The following is a 23762-nucleotide window of genomic DNA, read 5'->3' as shown; positions in this document are numbered from 1 at the left end:
GAGGCGACAAACTCTACCATCTGAAACCGGAATTTTTGGACAAACTTGCAAAGTTAATGGCCAACTGTTGTAGAACTATGATCGAAAAATTCGTAAAGAAGGAAATGTAAAAATTACTAAAACAATCTTCCCACTTTAAAAAAACAAAGACAAGGTCGCCCAAAGTAATTTCAACAAAGTCGTTTCCAATTTGAAATGAATTATGATTTGATAACACTTTTTCATTTTTAACTTTCAGCTGTAACTTCAACAAAGGCGTTTCGAACTTGAAACTTTGATTTGAATTGTTTTGATAACACTTTTTTCAGTTCAACTTTGAGGTACTTTTGAGCTGTAACTTCAACAAAATCGATTCCAAATTGAAACTTTGAATTGAATTGACTTGATATTATTTTTTTAATTTCAACTTTGAGCTTTAACTTCAACAAAGTCGCTTCCAATTTGAAATTTTGAATTGAATTGTGACTTGATACCACTTTTTCGATTTTATTGTTGAGCGTTAGGTTCAACAAAGGTGGTTTTGACTTGAGTCTTCGAAATGAATTGTGACTTCATATCATTTTTTTGGTTTTAGCTTTGAACTTCAACAAAGGCTCTACTAGCTTGAAACTTTGAATAGAATTGTGACTTGATACCACTTGTAAGATTAAATTGAAATATACCAAAAGTTCCACAAAATGAGCACTTTCATTTGCGACTTAGGTTAGAAAGAAATGCTTCGTAATGATGCACTACGCTTCGTTTGTGTAATTACCGTTAATTCCAACCAATGCCATGAAAAGATCGGGATAGTTTCGCAAAATGCATATCAGAATGGGGAATACCAGTGAGCATCATTAAATTGGCTCATGATTGATAAGTCACACTCTAGGAAAGTAATTGACAACTGATTTCAGAAGATCACCCTGCCGGGAATATGCTGTTTCGGTCAAGAGTCAAGTTAATTGGTTAATGGTTAAAACATCGGTTTTACTTTTTTAACTGGACATCACAGGTCAAGACCTGAAATATTCTTTAATTTTCAAACTTGCGGGCGGAGCGTGTACACAGATGCGCCCTCTTAATTTGATTGCATTAAATAATGCACAAGTTCAGATGCCTCCTTTGTTTATAAATAGTTATACTCTGCCAAAATTTACTATCGCATTATTTCATTTAAAAGACAGAGGGAATCGGAATCAGTTGTGTCCAGTTAAGTCAGGTGGGAGAGAATGCTTCTGGCGATGAGTGCCTCTTCCAGGCAGTCTATCTGTTCGCTGATTGGTTGAACGAGACTTATGAGCTCGTTGTATTTATAGCGGGGCTGTTCGTTCTCTCTAGCTTGAGACACCACAAAATTCTTGACTGCCAGGTCCAGTAGCGACATCATATCTACTCGCTGTTGAGATCCTAAAAACCACAAGTTGTAACATGCCAATTCCAGCAATTGACTTAAAACCAAGCAGTTGACATATCGGAAAATCGCATAAGAATAACATGGAATCAGACAAACTCAAAAACAAAATTATTAAAACATTGAAATCCACGTGCAACCATTCCAACATTCAAATTCTAGAAAGAGTAAAAATCACCGTCTAATATAGAAAACAATAGGGTGACCAATCTACACCGTCCGTTTTCTACACAAGTAAATTTTGTTTTCTTAGACAGCAGAAGAGAAGTACCTTTTCGATAAATCGAGACAACAAAACCGTATAACATCGAAAAATTAGCATCTTTTCGACTTATTTCTTGCCGTTTTTTGTGCATCTATTTCGAAGTTATGGTATAGTTCTAATGAAATCGTAGCCATTCTTTGAAACTATTTACCATTAAATCAATTTTCACTCATAGTTTTTTTTGTTTTTAACAGCAATTGCAGAAAACAAGCATACCGAAAGCGATGAAATAAACTTGTTCCACTAGCTTCTCGGCCACTTGCCAAGAAATATGGCGCTAACTTTACCACCGAACCTTCAAATGAAGACTGACCTGGACTGAGTTCGTGCATGACGGAGAGGATGACGTCCAGAATGACTTTTTGGTCAGTAGTGTAGATCTTCTTCAGGGCAGCCTTGCTCGAGAAGATGTCAATCATCATCTTCAACACACTGCTCGAACTCCTACCACTGTTGGATTCACAAGCAGTAGGGCCGCTAGGGTGAAAGTTCCATAGGGGATCCACATTTCTACAAATGAAAAAAATAACACTTTTAATATCTGATTTGACAGCCCCTCCCTTTGCGTTAGTACATAAGACTTTGATATACTCTGATCTCTACAATCTCGTCCAACTTATTGAAACTCCGCAAAAACAAATTTGCAATTCGCAAAGACAAGAAAAACTGCACAAATGAGCTCCAAAATGAAAAAAAATCAATTTCAAAATTAAACAAGGATAGCCGGTTGTTGTGCAAATAGCACGGAATGTTCTGACCTCCCTGATTTTAAAAAATAAGAACCCTCACAATAAAAAAAATTAAACACATGCTCATAACAACTTTTTCGCTCATTACTCAAACTTATTAAGACGAAAAAAAGAAAAAGAAACAATTTTGTTTAACAAATCGAGTTGGCGAGATCACCAACAACAAAAACAAAATTGCAAATAGGACAGATATTTAAAGAAACAAAGTCGAATTTTTGGAAAACCTGAATGAGTAAAACTTCGAGTCTACAAAATTTTTGAGTGACGCACGCCAATTAGGAGTCTGCATAATTGCTAAGCGACGCAAGCCAATTATGACGCATTAGCCGTCGATTTGAACATAGCCAACTGACAGTTGGAAAAGAGTAATCAACGCAAAAAACTGGAAAAAAACCACCGACTTGTTTTTTCAAAAATCTTCTACTTGTGAAAGATGGTTGTTCTTACTCAATGCAGGGACCACTTTATTTTAATAATCATGATTGTGAGTCAAATTGTAGTTACGAAGTTCAAAAATGCAAAAAGGGCGTGGTGCTTCTGCGAACTGCTGCTAATATTGAAAAAGGATCTGAAATAACGGTTAAGTACGGTAAGTCTTTTTTGAGACAATATAGAGTTCAGCCTGTGTCCTTACAGCAAGTATCATACATCAAAGCAGGTAGGCAAGGTAACGTCAAGACTCTCAATAAGAACGCGGTCTGGCAAAAGCTTTTGTCGTTACTGTGCGGAACAACGAACCGAACCTTGTGAGAATCAATGAGGTGTGTGAAGTAGAACAAAGTACTGTAGGCGTTTCCTTTAAGAATCTAGAAAATTCGAAAGTGGAAAACTTAAGCATTGAAAATAATCATGTTATTGAGGTAACAGAAATGACTGAATTAACAGAAAATGCAGGTGATCAATTAGTATGTATAAACAAAATACCAACAAGTTCAATAGACCATGATGAAATTCCCAATGTGACCCACTAACTCTGCGCTCAATTTAGATTCAAACATTGCTTCTGGATCGCGTAAGTCTTTCGAAACAAGTTTGGCGCAGTAAGTAGTTTATATAATAACGACATGTTTACCGCTGATTGCAACCTATGCCCTGTACCAGTTACACTCAGTAATGTAAACTTAAAGCAGCATTTCAGTTTGTTGCAGAAAAAAGAATTTACTTTTGACTGTCCTTTGGAGGGATGTGGAAGAAGTTATACGTGTTTTTCCACTTTCAATAGGCATATTGCAACATGAAACATACTTGGCTCTTAACCGATGTAAGCTAGCTAATGAAGTTTTGATGAATGATAATTCAAATGTTAAGTCCGATAACACAGCAATTTAAAATATAGGTTTAATCATTTTGGGTACGGTCGTGATATTGACGGAAAGCTGTCAGAAACCAGTTATGATAGAGTTAAGTGCATTTCAAGCAGAAGTATGACCAAATATTTACTCTACTCCGTTTTCTGCTTCTAATAATTGGCAATTTTATCCCGGTTAGGGATGATACATGATTGTTTTTGCTGGACTATTTGTATCTTTCTTTTCTAATGAATCTTGCCCTTTTAGAAGCCGATTATCAAGTTCTTGGCGTTTTAATTCGTAAGTTTCATCTGAATAATTTCTTTTCAGCTTAGAAACTTAAACAAGGAAAAACTGAAGTTATTGTTTCGAGCAACATTTGGCTGCATTCAGGGAGAAGTATCCAGCGGAGTCCATAACTTTCAATCAGCACAAATTGATCCGTTATCCTCGCATTCTTAAATCATCAGGACCCTTTTTGTATCAAAGTGTTCTGAAATACGAAAGACCTTTTTGTATCAAAGTGTTCTGAAATACGAAAGGAAACACATTTTTTATAAATCATGTAGCCGATAACGCAAACAATTTCAAAAATATATGTAAGAATATAGCTGTTAGACATCAGTTGAATCAATTTCGTGATTGGCGCGAGTATGTTCCCAGAAAATGCGAACGTGATTAATGTCTGGTGAGTTAATCCACTATTTTTAACCTAGAATTTTTTCAAACAATGAGATCTCTGAACCGCGAAGTGTTTTTGTTCAAGGGACCCGATACTCAGTTGACGATAAGCTAATTTTATTCATGGAAAATGCTGACCTTTAACACCAAATAAATCGTGGTCAAATTAAACGTACTTTAAGCTACAATGCTTCAATTTTTTTTCGTTTTTTCCAGACTTAAATTAGAACATTATGAGCACCATCCAAGATCGTTTTTGGTTACTCAGCCTCAGAAAGATAAAACTCAAGTTGTACGCCATGGAGAAGTTTTCGATTTTCATCCGCTATTGCTGCGTTATTGCATCCTTGCGTCTTGTCAATTTTTCACTTTGTCCTCCGCAATCGTCTTGAATTTAATAATTACGCGTCTTACTTTGAATCCTTCAGTTGTAGCTCATGTTGTGTTAAAAACTTCACCTATTGAATTGTTACTTGACTTTTAGAGAACCATTATGAGTGCCCGAAAACTTAACGCCCCACCTAAACTACTAGCCCCCGAAGAACAGTAAGAGAATGAAAATGTTAGCATGCTGCGTTATTGGTTTATGTTATGACTGTAAATTGTAAGGTCTTTTTGGACGACAAAATTCTGTTTGTTGGCGATTCAAATATGAAATATGCTTATAAGGCTACGAAAGACTTTGATCTATTTAATAAACATAAGATAGCTGTAAACAGTAGATCAGGAAGATGCGCTCGACACCTTCACTCTCTCTCTATCCAGAAATCGTGTGGTTTAAATACATCAAAATAATAGTTGCTAATGATGGTTTCAGTAAAACGGAGAATGCACATTTAAATAAAACATATAAAGATTTGCGTGACCGTATACCTGAGTTAAACACAAAGTAGTAAGTGAATTTGTTGAACTACTTCCGAAGAAAGACCATAATGCGGAAGCTCTGAAGGCAATCAACAGAAAACTGAAGGAATCTTTAGCCTCTGATATCATCCCAAACAACTCTATTTTTCCTTGTAACTTTAGAGGCGACAAACTCTACCATCTGAAACCGGAATTTTTGGACAAACTTGCAAAGTTAATGGCCAACTGTTGTAGAACTATGATCGAAAAATTCGTAAAGAAGGAAATGTAAAAATTACTAAAACAATCTTCCCACTTTAAAAAACAAAGACAAGGTCGCCCAAAGTAATTTCAACAAAGTCGTTTCCAATTTGAAATGAATTATGATTTGATAACACTTTTTCATTTTTAACTTTCAGCTGTAACTTCAACAAAGGCGTTTCGAACTTGAAACTTTGATTTGAATTGTTTTGATAACACTTTTTTCAGTTCAACTTTGAGGTTCGACTTCAAAAAAGGCTAATTTATCTTGAAACTTTGAATTGAATTGTTACTTGATACCACTTTTCAGATTTTATTGTTGAGCGTTACGTTAAACAAAAGTGGTATTGACTTGAGTCTTCGAAATGAATTGTGACTTCATATCACTTTTTTGCTTTTAACCTTTAGCTGTAACTTCAACAAAGGCGCTTACAATTTGAAACTTTGAATTGAATTGTGACTTGATAACCCTTTTTAAATTCATTAGCTGTAACTTCAACAAAGTCGCTTCCAACTTGAAACTTTGAATTGAATTGTGACTTGTTACCGCTTTTTTAATTTTACTTTTGAGCTATAACTTCAACAAAGTCGGTTCCAAATTGAAACTTTGAATCGAATTGAATTGAAATTACTTTTTTAATTTCAACTTTGAGCTTTAACTTCAACAAAGTCGCTTCCAATTTGAAATTTTGAATTGAATTGTGACTTGATAACACTTTTTCAATTTTATCTTTGAGGTTTAACTTCAACAAAGGCTCTTTTATCTTGAAACTTTGAATTGAATTGTGACTTGATACCACTTTTTCGATTTTATTGTTGAGCGTTAGATTCAACAAAGGTTGTTTTGACTTAAGTCTTCGAAATGAATTTTGACTTCTTATCATTTTTTTGGTTTTAACTTTGAGCTTTAACTTCAACAAAGGCTCTACTAACTTGAAACTCTGAATTGAAATGTGACTTTATACCAATTTGTTTTAATTTTAACTTCGAACGGTAACTTAACAAAGTCGCTTCCAACTTGATACTTTGAATTGAATTGTGACTTGATACCACTTTTTTAATTTTACTTTTGAGCTGTAACTTCAACAAAATCGATTCCAAATTGAAACTTTGAATTGAATTGACTTGATATTATTTTTTTAATTTCAACTTTGAGCTTTAACTTCAACAAAGTCGCTTCCAATTTGAAATTTTGAATTGAATTGTGACTTGATACCACTTTTTCGATTTTATTGTTGAGCGTTAGGTTCAACAAAGGTGGTTTTGACTTGAGTCTTCGAAATGAATTGTGACTTCATATCATTTTTTTGGTTTTAGCTTTGAACTTCAACAAAGGCTCTACTAGCTTGAAACTTTGAATAGAATTGTGACTTGATACCACTTGTAAGATTAAATTGAAATATACCAAAAGTTCCACAAAATGAGCACTTTCATTTGCGACTTAGGTTAGAAAGAAATGCTTCGTAATGATGCACTACGCTTCGTTTGTGTAATTACCGTTAATTCCAACCAATGCCATGAAAAGATCGGGATAGTTTCGCAAAATGCATATCAGAATGGGGAATACCAGTGAGCATCATTAAATTGGCTCATGATTGATAAGTCACACTCTAGGAAAGTAATTGACAACTGATTTCAGAAGATCACCCTGCCGGGAATATGCTGTTTCGGTCAAGAGTCAAGTTAATTGGTTAATGGTTAAAACATCGGTTTTACTTTTTTAACTGGACATCACAGGTCAAGACCTGAAATATTCTTTAATTTTCAAACTTGCGGGCGGAGCGTGTACACAGATGCGCCCTCTTAATTTGATTGCATTAAATAATGCACAAGTTCAGATGCCTCCTTTGTTTATAAATAGTTATACTCTGCCAAAATTTACTATCGCATTATTTCATTTAAAAGACAGAGGGAATCGGAATCAGTTGTGTCCAGTTAAGTCAGGTGGGAGAGAATGCTTCTGGCGATGAGTGCCTCTTCCAGGCAGTCTATCTGTTCGCTGATTGGTTGAACGAGACTTATGAGCTCGTTGTATTTATAGCGGGGCTGTTCGTTCTCTCTAGCTTGAGACACCACAAAATTCTTGACTGCCAGGTCCAGTAGCGACATCATATCTACTCGCTGTTGAGATCCTAAAAACCACAAGTTGTAACATGCCAATTCCAGCAATTGACTTAAAACCAAGCAGTTGACATATCGGAAAATCGCATAAGAATAACATGGAATCAGACAAACTCAAAAACAAAATTATTAAAACATTGAAATCCACGTGCAACCATTCCAACATTCAAATTCTAGAAAGAGTAAAAATCACCGTCTAATATAGAAAACAATAGGGTGACCAATCTACACCGTCCGTTTTCTACACAAGTAAATTTTGTTTTCTTAGACAGCAGAAGAGAAGTACCTTTTCGATAAATCGAGACAACAAAACCGTATAACATCGAAAAATTAGCATCTTTTCGACTTATTTCTTGCCGTTTTTTGTGCATCTATTTCGAAGTTATGGTATAGTTCTAATAAAATCGTAGCCATTCTTTGAAACTATTTACCATTAAATCAATTTTCACTCATAGTTTTTTTTTGTTTTTAACAGCAATTGCAGAAAACAAGCATACCGAAAGCGATGAAATAAACTTGTTCCACTAGCTTCTCGGCCACTTGCCAAGAAATATGGCGCTAACTTTACCACCGAACCTTCAAATGAAGACTGACCTGGACTGAGTTCGTGCATGACGGAGAGGATGACGTCCAGAATGACTTTTTGGTCAGTAGTGTAGATCTTCTTCAGGGCAGCCTTGCTCGAGAAGATGTCAATCATCATCTTCAACACACTGCTCGAACTCCTACCACTGTTGGCTTCACAAGCAGCAGGGCCGCTAGGGTGAAAGTTCCATAGGGGATCCACATTTCTACGAATGAAAAAAATAACACTTTTAATATCTGATTTGACAGCCCCTCCCTTTGCGTTAGTACATAAGACTTTGATATACTCTGATCTCTACAATCTCGTCCAACTTATTGAAACTCCGCAAAAACAAATTTGCAATTCGCAAAGACAAGAAAAACTGCACAAATGAGCTCCAAAATGAAAAAAAAATCAATTTCAAAATTAAACAAGGATAGCCGGTTGTTGTGCAAATAGCACGGAATGTTCTGACCTCCCTGATTTTAAAAAATAAGAACCCTCACAATAAAAAAAATTAAACACATGCTCATAACAACTTTTTCGCTCATTACTCAAACTTATTAAGACGAAAAAAAGAAAAAGAAACAATTTTGTTTAACAAATCGAGTTGGCGAGATCACCAACAACAAAAACAAAATTGCAAATAGGACAGATATTTAAAGAAACAAAGTCGAATTTTTGGAAAACCTGAATGAGTAAAACTTCGAGTCTACAAAATTTTTGAGTGACGCACGCCAATTAGGAGTCTGCATAATTGCTAAGCGACGCAAGCCAATTATGACGCATTAGCCGTCGATTTGAACATAGCCAACTGACAGTTGGAAAAGAGTAATCAACGCAAAAAACTGGAAAAAAACCACCGACTTGTTTTTTCAAAAATCTTCTACTTGTGAAAGATGGTTGTTCTTACTCAATGCAGGGACCACTTTATTTTAATAATCATGATTGTGAGTCAAATTGTAGTTACGAAGTTCAAAAATGCAAAAAGGGCGTGGTGCTTCTGGGAACTGCTGCTAATATTGAAAAAGGATCTGAAATAACGGTTAAGTACGGTAAGTCTTTTTTGAGACAATATAGAGTTCAGCCTGTGTCCTTACAGCAAGTATCATACATCAAAGAGGTAGGCAAGGTAACGTCAAGACTCTCAATAAGAACGCGGTCTGGCAAAAGCTTTTGTCGTTACTGTGCGGAACAACGAACCGAACCTTGTGAGAATCAATGAGGTGTGTGAAGTAGAACAAAGTACTGTAGGCGTTTCCTTTAAGAATCTAGAAAATTCGAAAGTGGAAAACTTAAGCATTGAAAATAATCATGTTACTGAGGTAACAGAAATGACTGAATTAACAGAAAATGCAGGTGATCAATTAGTATGTATAAACAAAATACCAACAAGTTCAATAGACCATGATGAAATTCCCAATGTGACCCACTAACTCTGCGCTCAATTTAGATTCAAACATTGCTTCTGGATCGCGTAAGTCTTTCGAAACAAGTTTGGCGCAGTAAGTAGTTTATATAATAACGACATGTTTACCGCTGATTGCAACCTATGCCCTGTACCAGTTACACTCAGTAATGTAAACTTAAAGCAGCATTTCAGTTTGTTGCAGAAAAAAGAATTTACTTTTGACTGTCCTTTGGAGGGATGTGGAAGAAGTTATACGTGTTTTTCCACTTTCAATAGACATATTGCAACATGAAACATACTTGGCTCTTAACCGATGTAAGCTAGCTAATGAAGTTTTGATGAATGATAATTCAAATGTTAAGTCCGATAACACAGCAATTTAAAATATAGGTTTAATCATTTTGGGTACGGTCGTGATATTGACGGAAAGCTGTCAGAAACCAGTTATGATAGAGTTAAGTGCATTTCAAGCAGAAGTATGACCAAATATTTACTCTACTCCGTTTTCTGCTTCTAATAATTGGCAATTTTATCCCGGTTAGGGATGATACATGATTGTTTTTGCTGGACTATTTGTATCTTTCTTTTCTAATGAATCTTGCCCTTTTAGAAGCCGATTATCAAGTTCTTGGCGTTTTAATTCGTAAGTTTCATCTGAATAATTTCTTTTCAGCTTAGAAACTTAAACAAGGAAAAACTGAAGTTATGGTTTCGAGCAACATTTGGCTGCATTCAGGGAGAAGTATCCAGCGGAGTCCATAACTTTCAATCAGCACAAATTGATCCGTTATCCTCGCATTCTTAAATCATCAGGACCCTTTTTGTATCAAAGTGTTCTGAAATACGAAAGACCTTTTTGTATCAAAGTGTTCTGAAATACGAAAGGAAACACATTTTTTATAAATCATGTAGCCGATAACGCAAACAATTTCAAAAATATATGTAAGAATATAGCTGTTAGACATCAGTTGAATCAATTTCGTGATTGGCGCGAGTATGTTCCCAGAAAATGCGAACGTGATTAATGTCTGGTGAGTTAATCCACTATTTTTAACCTAGAATTTTTTCAAACAATGAGATCTCTGAACCGCGAAGTGTTTTTGTTCAAGGGACCCGATACTCAGTTGACGATAAGCTAATTTTATTCATGGAAAATGCTGACCTTTAACACCAAATAAATCGTGGTCAAATTAAACGTACTTTAAGCTACAATGCTTCAATTTTTTTTCGTTTTTTCCAGACTTAAATTAGAACATTATGAGCACCATCCAAGATCGTTTTTGGTTACTCAGCCTCAGAAAGATAAAACTCAAGTTGTACGCCATGGAGAAGTTTTCGATTTTCATCCGCTATTGCTGCGTTATTGCATCCTTGCGTCTTGTCAATTTTTCACTTTGTCCTCCGCAACCGTCTTGAATTTAATAATTACGCGTCTTACTTTGAATCCTTCAGTTGTAGCTCATGTTGTGTTAAAAACTTCACCTATTGAATTGTTACTTGACTTTTAGAGAACCATTATGAGTGCCCGAAAACTTAACGCCCCACCTAAACTACTAGCCCCCGAAGAACAGTAAGAGAATGAAAATGTTAGCATGCTGCGTTATTGGTTTATGTTATGACTGTAAATTGTAAGGTCTTTTTGGACGACAAAATTCTGTTTGTTGGCGATTCAAATATGAAATATGCTTATAAGGCTACGAAAGACTTTGATCTATTTAATAAACATAAGATAGCTGTAAACAGTAAATCAGGAAGATGCGCTCGACACCTTCACTCTCTCTATCCAGAAATCGTGTGGTTTAAATACATCAAAATAATAGTTGGTAATGATGGTTTCAGTAAAACGGAGAATGCACATTTAAATAAAACATATAAAGATTTGCGTGACCGTATACCTGAGTTAAACACAAAGTAGTAAGTGAATTTGTTGAACTACTTCCGAAGAAAGACCATAATGCGGAAGCTCTGAAGGCAATCAACAGAAAACTGAAGGAATCTTTAGCCTCTGATATCATCCCAAACAACTCTATTTTTCCTTGTAACTTTAGAGGCGACAAACTCTACCATCTGAAACCGGAATTTTTGGACAAACTTGCAAAGTTAATGGCCAACTGTTGTAGAACTATGATCGAAAAATTCGTAAAGAAGGAAATGTAAAAATTACTAAAACAATCCTCCCACTTTAAAAAAACAAAGACAAGGTCGCCCAAAGTAATTTCAACAAAGTCGTTTCCAATTTGAAATGAATTATGATTTGATAACACTTTTTCATTTTTAACTTTCAGCTGTAACTTCAACAAAGGCGTTTCGAACTTGAAACTTTGATTTGAATTGTTTTGATAACACTTTTTTCAGTTCAACTTTGAGGTTCGACTTCAAAAAAGGCTCATTTATCTTGAAACTTTGAATTGAATTGTTACTTGATACCACTTTTCAGATTTTATTGTTGAGCGTTACGTTAAACAAAAGTGGTATTGACTTGAGTCTTCGAAATGAATTGTGACTTCATATCACTTTTTTGCTTTTAACCTTTAGCTGTAACTTCAACAAAGGCGCTTACAATTTGAAACTTTGAATTGAATTGTGACTTGATAACTCTTTTTAAATTCATTTGAGCTGTAACTTCAACAAAGTCGCTTCCAACTTGAAACTTTGAATTGAATTGTGACTTGATACCGCTTTTTTAATTTTACTTTTGAGCTATAACTTCAACAAAGTCGGTTCCAAATTGAAACTTTGAATCGAATTGAAATTACTTTTTTAATTTCAACTTTGAGCTTTAACTTCAACAAAGTCGCTTCCAATTTGAAATTTTGAATTGAATTGTGACTTGATAACACTTTTTCAATTTTATCTTTGAGGTTTAACTTCAACAAAGGCTCTTTTATCTTGAAACTTTGAATTGAATTGTGACTTGATACCACTTTTTCGATTTTATTGTTGAGCGTTAGATTCAACAAAGGTTGTTTTGACTTAAGTCTTCGAAATGAATTTTGACTTCTTATCATTTTTTTGGTTTTAACTTTGAGCTTTAACTTCAACAAAGGCTCTACTAACTTGAAACTCTGAATTGAAATGTGACTTTATACCAACTTTTTCGTTTTAAATTTCAGCTTCAACTTCAGCAAAAACGCCTCCAACTTGGAACATTGAATTGAATTGTGACTTGATACCAATTTTTTTTAATTTTAACTTCGAACGGTAACTTAACAAAGTCGCTTCCAACTTGAAACTTTGAATTGAATTGTGACTTGATACCACTTTTTTAATTTTACTTTTGAGCTGTAACTTCAACAAAATCGATTCCAAATTGAAACTTTGAATTGAATTGACTTGATATTATTTTTTTAATTTCAACTTTGAGCTTTAACTTCAACAAAGTCGCTTCCAATTTGAAATTTTGAATTGAATTGTGACTTGATACCACTTTTTCGATTTTATTGTTGAGCGTTAGGTTCAACAAAGGTGGTTTTGACTTGAGTCTTCGAAATGAATTGTGACTTCATATCATTTTTTTGGTTTTAGCTTTGAACTTCAACAAAGGCTCTACTAGCTTGAAACTTTGAATAGAATTGTGACTTGATACCACTTGTAAGATTAAATTGAAATATACCAAAAGTTCCACAAAATGAGCACTTTCATTTGCGACTTAGGTTAGAAAGAAATGCTTCGTAATGATGCACTACGCTTCGTTTGTGTAATTACCGTTAATTCCAACCAATGCCATGAAAAGATCGGGATAGTTTCGCAAAATGCATATCAGAATGGGGAATACCAGTGAGCATCATTAAATTGGCTCATGATTGATAAGTCACACTCTAGGAAAGTAATTGACAACTGATTTCAGAAGATCACCCTGCCGGGAATATGCTGTTTCGGTCAAGAGTCAAGTTAATTGGTTAATGGTTAAAACATCGGTTTTACTTTTTTAACTGGACATCACAGGTCAAGACCTGAAATATTCTTTAATTTTCAAACTTGCGGGCGGAGCGTGTACACAGATGCGCCCTCTTAATTTGATTGCATTAAATAATGCACAAGTTCAGATGCCTCCTTTGTTTATAAATAGTTATACTCTGCCAAAATTTACTATCGCATTATTTCATTTAAAAGACAGAGGGAATCGGAATCAGTTGTGTCCAGTTAAGTCAGGTGGGAGAGAATGCTTCTGGCGATGAGTGCCTCTTCCAGGCAGTCTATCTGTTCGCTGATTGGTTGAACGAGACTTATGAGCTCGTTGTATTTATAGCGGGGCTGTTCGTTCTCTCTAGCTTGAGACACCACAAAATTCTTGACTGCCAGGTCCAGTAGCGACATCATATCTACTCGCTGTTGAGATCCTAAAAACCACAAGTTGTAACATGCCAATTCCAGCAATTGACTTAAAACCAAGCAGTTGACATATCGGAAAATTGCATAAGAATAACATGGAATCAGACAAACTCAAAAACAAAATTATTAAAACATTGAAATCCACGTGCAACCATTCCAACATTCAAATTCTAGAAAGAGTAAAAATCACCGTCTAATATAGAAAACAATAGGGTGACCAATCTACACCGTCCGTTTTCTACACAAGTAAATTTTGTTTTCTTAGACAGCAGAAGAGAAGTACCTTTTCGATAAATCGAGACAACAAAACCGTATAACATCGAAAAATTAGCATCTTTTCGACTTATTTCTTGCCGTTTTTTGTGCATCTATTTCGAAGTTATGGTATAGTTCTAATGAAATCGTAGCCATTCTTTGAAACTATTTACCATTAAATCAATTTTCACTCATAGTTTTTTTTTGTTTTTAACAGCAATTGCAGAAAACAAGCATACCGAAAGCGATGAAATAAACTTGTTCCACTAGCTTCTCGGCCACTTGCCAAGAAATATGGCGCTAACTTTACCACCGAACCTTCAAATGAAGACTGACCTGGACTGAGTTCGTGCATGACGGAGAGGATGACGTCCAGAATGACTTTTTGGTCAGTAGTGTAGATCTTCTTCAGGGCAGCCTTGCTCGAGAAGATGTCAATCATCATCTTCAACACACTGCTCGAACTCCTACCACTGTTGGATTCACAAGCAGCAGGGCCGCTAGGGTGAAAGTTCCATAGGGGATCCACATTTCTACAAATGAAAAAAATAACACTTTTAATATCTGATTTGACAGCCCCTCCCTTTGCGTTAGTACATAAGACTTTGATATACTCTGATCTCTACAATCTCGTCCAACTTATTGAAACTCCGCAAAAACAAATTTGCAATTCGCAAAGACAAGAAAAACTGCACAAATGAGCTCCAAAATGAAAAAAAAATCAATTTCAAAATTAAACAAGGATAGCCGGTTGTTGTGCAAATAGCACGGAATGTTCTGACCTCCCTGATTTTAAAAAATAAGAACCCTCACAATAAAAAAAATTAAACACATGCTCATAACAACTTTTTCGCTCATTACTCAAACTTATTAAGACGAAAAAAAAGAAAAAGAAACAATTTTGTTTAACAAATCGAGTTGGCGAGATCACCAACAACAAAAACAAAATTGCAAATAGGACAGATATTTAAAGAAACAAAGTCGAATTTTTGGAAAACCTGAATGAGTAAAACTTCGAGTCTACAAAATTTTTGAGTGACGCACGCCAATTAGGAGTCTGCATAATTGCTAAGCGACGCAAGCCAATTATGACGCATTAGCCGTCGATTTGAACATAGCCAACTGACAGTTGGAAAAGAGTAATCAACGCAAAAAACTGGAAAAAAACCACCGACTTGTTTTTTCAAAAATCTTCTACTTTTGAATTTCGAAAAAAAAAAATTAGTTTGCTTTAAAAACTTTTTGAATTTGTAGAACAATTTATGCTGCACACTTTTTTGTTTAAATTAACAAAACTTGAGATAACTGGATCAATAGGTATAACTTTTATTTCGATGGGAAATCTGATAATTAATATCATTTTCAAAATTGAAAGTCAATCACGTTTTTCGTGGCCTTTACAATTCTGCTGTTCAATAGTGGAGTTTGCCTTCCTTCTAACAAAAGAAATGTACTGAACTCAAAAAGAAATCACAAGTCAAACCGCCAAACTCAAAATTGAGCGTGAACGAATTTTAAGACTTTTTCCTACAAAAAAAAATCAACAAGACCTATACAAAATCTTTACTAAGTTCATTTCTCTTTTAAAAAAAAAATTTACCGACTAACATGCTTAAATTTACAGAGCGAACGCATTTTAACTAGTATACAAAAAATTTCATTAACTACATCTGACCCTGTCCAGGTTCGAACCCTTTTAATTTGTTACGGTCTCCTTCCCTACCTCTAAGCAACAGATCCATGATACCTTGAAGCTAAAGTGCTATTTGTATGTAATAGTCTGTTTTAATATCCTTAGCATTGGCTGTACTTAATAGCTGGTTATTGATCTTATGCACATACTGCACTAACAAAAAAAAACACTTTCAAAATGAACACTAACATTTGCGAATTAGGTTGGATAAAAAGAGTTCATACTACCACATAAGCCTTGCTTATGTAAACATGCACAAAAAATGAATATTACAGTAATTTTGTTGCTAACAGAGCCTTCAGGAAATGAGTCATGTTAACAAAGCTATTTACGCGAAACAAAAGGGTAGAAGCCGATTGCAATACACTTGCTATCGCATCTGTAATTTAAACAAGAACGCTCGTATATCAAGGCAAAGCCCTGAACGTTCCGACTGCCCCTTTATCCACATTGAATAGTTTTTGAGAAAAGAAAATATTGTAAGACTATAAATTTTCGACTTAATTAAAGATCAAGTGAAAAATGAGTTGTACGAAATTAATACGACCCATTAGCTCGCCTCAATTCAACTAGGAACGATTTTGTTGTGCGTGATAATTCAACAACACCCCCCAAGGAACCACCCCAAGCATAACACAGAGGCGAAGCTGCGTTTCGCAAACACTAGCAAGAACTCGGCAAAAGCAGCTCTACAAAGTGCAATAAGAAAAATTAGAAATAAGCCTCGAAATAGTAAGAAAAAATTCGTCTACGTCTAAGATTCGAACCTGCGACCTACAGATTAAGAGTCTTAAACACTAACCACTCAGCCACAGACGATGACTAGGCACCCAACGCTAGCAACCAACAAAGCAGAAAACAGATGCTATGCGATTACCAATGCTAGTGAAATTTCCAAATAAGTGAACACTATTAACGAACACTTTCATTTGCAAATTAGGTTAGAAAAAAGAAGGTTCGTAATAATACACCAAGCTGCTCGCTAGTGTAAACATTCCGTTTTTTTTCAAAAGTCAGAGCAAAAACCGTTGAAGTTTAATGTCCTATCTAAAACTAAAATGAAAGACACTTGTACTTGCAACTACAATGAAAGCTGTTTACAGCAGAAGCAAAATCTAGGTTGTTGCAACCAAGCCGATAAAAGTTAAGAAAACAAACGGAAGCCCGACAATTCAGTTTCAATGCAAATTTTTTTTTCAATTGCATTCATCTCAAAAAAAAACCGCCGAGACTCCATCCCTAGACCTTTAGGTATTTAGTCTAGGCCGAGTGGAAGGGAACCTCGAAGTTGTTAAGGTTCATTAGGAAAGAAAACATTAAGGAAGATAATTAACAGATTTGAAAGAAAAGTTGTTTACGGGAAAAAGTCTAAATCCCGATTACACAAACATGCTCTCGCAAGTTTAAACATAGCCAACTGACAGTTGGAAAAGAATAAAGAACGCAAGTAAACAGAAAAAATAATACACTGACTTCGTTGAAAAACTCTCGACTTTCGAATTTCAAAGAAAAGCTAGTTACCCTTTAAGCTCTTTGAATTTGTAGAACTATTTATGAATGGCGCTTTTCTGATAAAATTAACCCAACTTGAGAAAACTGGATCAATAGGTAAAGTTTTTATTCCGCTGGAAATCTAAAATTTAAATTTCATTTTATAAACTAGAAATCAAATCGTTCACGCTTTTTTGCGTCATTTCCACGTTCGTATTTGAAGAGTGCGTTTTACGTAACTTTCATCAGACGAATTTCAATTAACTCAAAAGGTGCACATATAACTAAGTGAATTCATGAATGCATTACAATGTATGAAGGCACATCTGCAGTTGTTAGAGCATTTCAAGACTTTTTCTTTAAAAAAATTCACCAAGACCTATATAACAGTCTTGAAAACGTTCATTTCTCAAAAACTAAAAAATATATATAGAAGTATCGAAAAAAAAAGAATTTTTCTTTATTTTGGTTTAAGTAAGGGCGACTGACTTCAACATATTTGTACTAAAACAATGTTTAAGTTGTATCAAGGCTAAGGTAAAGTTGTGGGAGGTCAGCCTCTCAACAAACGTCGCACACAGAGGCAAAGCTGCGCCTGAGAATACAAAAAGTAGCTCTATAAAGTGCAAAGAGAAAAATATAAAATAATCCTCAGATTAGTAAAAATCGGCTACGTCTCGGACTCGATCTCTGACCCATCGAGACCTAGAGATTATGAATCTCACGCACTAACCACTGCACCACGGACTTTTAAAAGATTACAAACACTAGCTACAAATAAAGCAGAGAACAGATACTATGAAGTTTCCAATGCTACAGATTGTGATTATAGCCAAAGTGCCATCAAATAATCAACACTTTGCCACCAAATAATGAACACTTTTATTTGCGAGCTAGGTTAGAAAATAAAGAATGTTCGTACTAATACACTAACGCTCGCAAGCTCTCTAGTGCAACATTTTAGCCCGCAAATCTTGATTTTTTTAGGGATGCGAACCACGACTAAATGGCGTTTAATATGAGACCACACTTGTTCACCTACGAGCTTTCCTTGAGGTAGGCAAAAGTGGCTGGAAAACAAATTGACCCGAATACAAAGTTCCTTCCCACTTTTCGAGAGTGGCCGGACCAAGAGCTTGAACCCATGTTTCCAGAATTAAAGTCCTTTTTTTTCAAAAACTTGGCAATGGCATTTAACATTCAATTACTTTTACTCATGCATTATATCTAGATATCAGTTTTCATCATGTGTCTATTATAATGAGATCAAATTACGCTGAATGTTAATCTCACCTGTTGAACAGAGATATGAGTTCAGCTAGAAATAGTTCAGTCGCCTCATGTGAAGGACATGCGACAAGTGCGGCCAAAAAAGTGTTCTGGGAGGGGTAGAGAAATCCGCAGTTCAGGGCTAGTAGAAGAGGCACTATGACGTCAGGTGAACTCTCTGATTTAGTGACGTCATATAATATGGACACTAATTGCTCTTTAGTAACACTGCTGACCAGCTGAGAAGCACCTGAAGATAGCAAATATGTTATTGTTCTTGCAACGAAGTGTAGCTCCCATTTTTACGATCAAGATCGCTTCTACTTGAGCGAAAAAACCAAAATACCATCTTTTCACCATTTGAAGAGGAACTGTTCTGCCCGTGCTTAATCATTACTTGCAGTTCTTAGACTAAATTTTGGCCGTGAAACAAGGCCCCACTGATAATGGTGGCCCTTAATCCTGGACCTTTCGACTGAGAGGCAGGTACCTTAGCTACTTCCTCTTACACACCTCAGCCAATCATCAGCAGGCACCTTAGAGACCTTAGCTACTAATTTACATGATTTTTAAATACAAGAAAACTTTTTTTGAGCGTTGTAAAAATGTCCACCTCATGTTGAGTTTCTGCTGCTAAATTATGAAATCACGCAAGCTTCTTCGTCTAAAAAGATCTTACCTTGAACAAGCACAATAGTTGCGAGCACGCTCCAAGCTTTAGACCGTGCACTCAGCCTCAATTTCAAACAGACCATAAATAGAGAACTGTTATGGACCAGGTGCCCACACACGTTGACATGTTCACAAGTCGACACTATGTCCAAGATGAAGCCCACGATAGAATCCATAATTGCCATTGTTCCAGGGTCACTAATTTGTAGGGAGAAGGTGTCTTTGTTTGACTTTTTCTGTTGATGCATACTGTTGGCTAGTGTTGTGATGTACAGAGAAAGGTAGTCCACTAAAGGCAGTACTGCTGACTTGTTGGCTAAAGTAAGAAAAAATGTAATATTTCATGCTAAATTTTGAAGCAAACTTTTTGCTGAGACATTTCCATAAATCACTATGAGTTCGTATTTTTCAATGAGCTCAGGTTAATTTTACCTCTGTGGAATACTGAATATTTCAAATTTCGCATCCAAAAGCCACCTGTCCAATATTGCTCCACTTATAATTGATAGAAAAAATAGTCGTTTAGGATTGGCCAAAATCATCTATTGCGCAAAATACACTAAAATGAGTACTGTGCGATTTAATTAAGTTTAATATAAATCACACAAAGTTAAAAAGTACTCACCCGAATTAGCAATTCGATCCAAAATCTCATCCCAGTTCTGATCCATCAAACTGACCAACTCCTCAATATTCTTAGCTCTCTCGTATTCATTACTTTCCCTCTCGGCCACGCCTATTTTAACTCCCATCCCATTCTCTCCTTCGGCAACTAACTCCCCTTCTCCGTTCGCTTCCGGCACCCCGTCTCCAAGTTCCGTAGACTCCTCATTACCATAGAGGATCGTTGTCAGAGCAAATGACAGAGAACTTAAAAGATTCTTGGCGGGGTCAACTTTCACGTGAAATAACTTGGACACAATTTCAGCGGTTAAAGCGTCGTTCACTTGACATGCGACACTCGCATTCACGAGTTGTGCGATATCCGAGAACGTTTTTTCGGCTGTTTTCTGGTCACATTTCGTATTTGCGCTAATGATATCGACTACATCTGAATAGATGCTGGAAATATTTACACTTATTGCATGCTCGCCCTCCATGTGGTCTTTTTTGACAGTATTGCTATTAGTTCTGGGTTGAACTTGACTAGAAGTGTTTGACCTTGACCTCATGTGACCTCTTCCGGTGACAGGCACTGTTTTCTGATTCGCTGGAACTCCTCTGCCGGCACGGGACGACTGAAAATGCCGAGATGAATTCATCGCAAAATCTTCTGCTAGTATCAAACAACTCTCTTCAAGGAAGTTATGACAGGCAGTTATTGGTGGATTTGAAGCTAAGCATGAAATTATTGATATGTGAAACAAAGTTCATTTCATTTCTCGACAAAAACTGACCATACTATGATGATTCAAACTGCGGTTTAGCCTTTCATCACGTCAGATCTGAAATACTATCAATGCGTTATCAGACAGGAACGTATAACGCTTGAGCAACAAACTTAAGAAGAGGACATTAGATGCATCAGCTGATTATATGCGCCACATTTCTTGTAATACGAGATAACTTTTAAAACATTAAACGATAAAAGATCATACGAGACCAGAGTTATAAGTTAAATAATACAAGGTTTTTTCGCGAGTACTGCAGGGTGCAGGGTTAACTGATAAAAGAGGCGAGTCAAGTCCAACAATCTGAAATATCCGACAAAACATAATCAAGCAGCAAAACAATATAAATGGCGTTCGCCGATTGCTGTTACTAAGTTAGGATTTTGATCAAGCAATAAGATTAAACGTTTTTTTGACGACAGTCCCAATACCCTATAAGTTAACAGGATCAGGGCTAGGGAACAATTAATTGGAACACAATTAATTGCAATTAATTGGATCCAATTGATTGTCGAGTCCATCCAATTCCAATGAAGTCCCGTCGGCTTGTTGTCCTAGACCCGGATAATAAATGCAATTAATTGCAATTATTTGAAACCCCACAATTAATTAATTGGAATTGGATGGACAATCAATTAATTGGATCCAATTAATTGCAACTAATTGTGTTCCAATTAATTGTTCCCTAGCCCTGATCTTGTTAACTTATAGGGTATTGGGACTGTCGTAAAAAAAACGGGTCTAGGACAACAAGCCGACGGGACTTCAAGCCGAAGGGACTTCAAGCCGAAATTAAAACTTTACAAGCACCTCAAAACACTATTTTATCATCTGTAAAACGTTATTTTTCAAAAATTTTGGCAAGTTTAGTCCATAATAAACGTTATTCATTGACAATGCACCATTTGTGATTGGCATCCGTTAATAACATCAGCCGGTTTTTGAAATGCATAAATTATAAACATGAAAAATGCCTTCAACCATATTTTACTTTTCAACTTTCCGAAACATCATTTGGAGGCTTAAATTTTATGAAAACGCCAATAACTTGTGAAGAAAGATCATGAACTTCAGAAGTTCTTCAAAAAAGTTTGCAAATTAATCATATTTTACGAGTGTAGTAGGAACTATTCGGCTTGAAGTCCCTAATTTTACGATTCGGCTTGAAGTCCCGTCTGCTTGATGTCCGGCACCCTTATTATCCACCATTTCAAGCTTGCTACTCCATTTTGTTTTGCAGTTGCAAATTGCGCAGCGTTATATGTTTTTATTCCGAGTAAACTCAGTAATCGCTACACTCGTTTGTGATTGGCTGGTGGTGTGAATTACTTAATTTCCGCACAAAATGCAGCTTGCTTTCACGTGACATGTATTTACCGCCATTATTATTCTTTCAGAGAAGAAGATTGATCATGTCTGTGGATATGGCTTTGATTGCAACAAATTTTACAGATATCAACGATGAACACAGAGACTAAGTTGCACTTCGCATACACAAGCACAAATATGACCGATAACGCTATTGAGAAAAACTGAATGAGTAAGACTTTGAGTCCTAAAATTTTTTAAGTGACGCACGCCAATTATGACGCATAAGAAATATACCAACTAACATGCCTCAATTTATAGAACAGTCTTTGCAATTTATAGAGCAATATTAACATGAAAAAATTAAATGTAATCAAAATAAAATGAAAACTTTTTTAAATTGAGATTTTTTGTGAACATCCCCCGATACGCCATATTAAGTATAAAGTGATAAATTTCGCTGCCAGTAACAAATCAATTCTGACGAATAAGCTTCCTTTAATCAGTTTGGACCAATTTTTATGACGGATTAATACTCCGCTTACGCGTTAATAGCGGTAAATATATCGAGCGTTAATTCTACCAAATTGGCCAAAATGGCAATTTTTAAACCCCCATAACTATGAAAAAAATACAGGTGAAATTTGGGTGAATAATCTTTCAAAATTACACTCAGGAAAACAAAACACATCGAATGATATAAAAAACGACCCGTCAAAAATGGCTAGTTAAAACGTAGAAAGTTGTCTGAAAAAACCACAAAGAGCACAAATATTCCGTTACTTTCGTTACGAAAGTCGGAACAAAATTGTCTGTGTTAAAATCCTTAGCATTAGCTGTACTTAATAGCTGGTTATTGATCAAAATGAATACTTTCAAAATGAACACACTTTATCGCAACAATATTTGCGACTTAGGTTGGAAAAAAGATAGTTCATACTATAACACAAGCATTGCTTGTGTAAACAGGAAAATGAAAAAGTAAATAGAGGAATATTAATTACCCATAAAAAAGGCACAGGGTGGATGAATTTCGCTAACCACATAAAGATCAAACATCCGGAATGGGTCGTACAAGAAGGTGAGTTGTTTTTTTTTATTCTCAGTGCTTTTTAATTCTCAATTTTTTTTATATTATCAAATACTAAAAACTGCTGGCCAAAAATTGTGAAAATACAACATTGAGCACAATTATGTTTAAGGAGAAACGTTTGGAAGCGGGAAAACAAGATTAGAGTTTCCAACAGCAATTTCATCAACCCTAACCGAAGCCTCTTCTGAAAATTTATACGGATTGACTGAATGTGTGTACTGTGGCATGCACCCTTTTTTTGTGGTTGAATATCCACTTGTGAGGCGTTATAGTTCTTTAAAGCTCATTGCAATAAAAACTCTTACCCTCGCTGAAGCTCGACGGTGTTATTTCTTTGCATCCAGAAATGGCAAAGTATTTGTCTCAAGAATGCCGAAATTGTCCACTCCCTGGTTTTTAAGAGTGGTTTGATCAAGATTCAGGATAGCGATAAAACATAGCTGTCCAGCTCGGAGAAAGAAAATTTGGAGAATATTGTGGCAAAAGTTTCAGTCATTGTTGACGAAAAAGTGGTCGAGCGCCAAGATTTTGCAATGAGTTTGCTCAGAAACCAGAAAAAATTTCCAAAAAAAAACATTGTGATTCGCGTTTCACTCTGCCGACATCTATTCTCGCTGAACGGTTTATTAGTTCATCGGGGTTTTGTTTCAATGACCTGCGACAATCTCTACTGCCAATCA

General features: G+C 35.7%; 5 protein-coding genes across 5 annotated transcripts in view; all 5 read right to left on the bottom strand.

The window, feature by feature from the left end:
- Positions 1-23762, bottom strand: part of LOC134842872 (acetyl-CoA acetyltransferase, mitochondrial-like) — a 134164-nt gene that overhangs the window by 43136 nt on the left and 67266 nt on the right. The gene's annotated exons all lie outside the window — the stretch shown is intronic.
- LOC134842871 (ATP-binding cassette sub-family F member 1-like) overlaps positions 1-23762 on the bottom strand; it is a 362252-nt gene that overhangs the window by 275739 nt on the left and 62751 nt on the right. The gene's annotated exons all lie outside the window — the stretch shown is intronic.
- On the bottom strand, positions 923-2108 carry LOC134842861 (uncharacterized). Its single transcript, XM_063859363.1, has 2 exons — positions 1972-2108; positions 923-1389 (listed from the first exon to the last, which is right to left on the bottom strand). Exons 1-2 carry the CDS (start codon positions 2078-2080, stop codon positions 1193-1195), a joined length of 306 nt encoding a protein of 101 aa, XP_063715433.1. The 5' UTR covers positions 2081-2108; the 3' UTR covers positions 923-1192.
- Positions 7147-8354, bottom strand: LOC134842847 (uncharacterized). The gene is made up of 2 exons (XM_063859348.1): positions 8197-8354; positions 7147-7613 (listed from the first exon to the last, which is right to left on the bottom strand). Exons 1-2 carry the CDS (start codon positions 8303-8305, stop codon positions 7417-7419), a joined length of 306 nt encoding a protein of 101 aa, XP_063715418.1. The 5' UTR covers positions 8306-8354; the 3' UTR covers positions 7147-7416.
- On the bottom strand, positions 13452-20741 carry LOC134842189 (uncharacterized). The gene is made up of 5 exons (XM_063858410.1): positions 19916-20741; positions 19298-19606; positions 18643-18868; positions 14502-14698; positions 13452-13918 (listed from the first exon to the last, which is right to left on the bottom strand). The coding sequence occupies exons 1-5, from the start codon at positions 20550-20552 to the stop codon at positions 13722-13724; spliced, it is 1566 nt and encodes a 521-aa protein (XP_063714480.1). The 5' UTR covers positions 20553-20741; the 3' UTR covers positions 13452-13721.

This window comes from Symsagittifera roscoffensis, chromosome 3 (genome assembly GCF_963678635.1).
Source record: "Symsagittifera roscoffensis chromosome 3, txSymRosc1.1, whole genome shotgun sequence".
NCBI classification, from domain to species: domain Eukaryota; kingdom Metazoa; phylum Xenacoelomorpha; order Acoela; family Convolutidae; genus Symsagittifera; species Symsagittifera roscoffensis.
The sequence above is the reverse complement of the archived record's forward strand: the minus strand, read 5'-3'. Positions and strand labels throughout refer to the sequence as shown.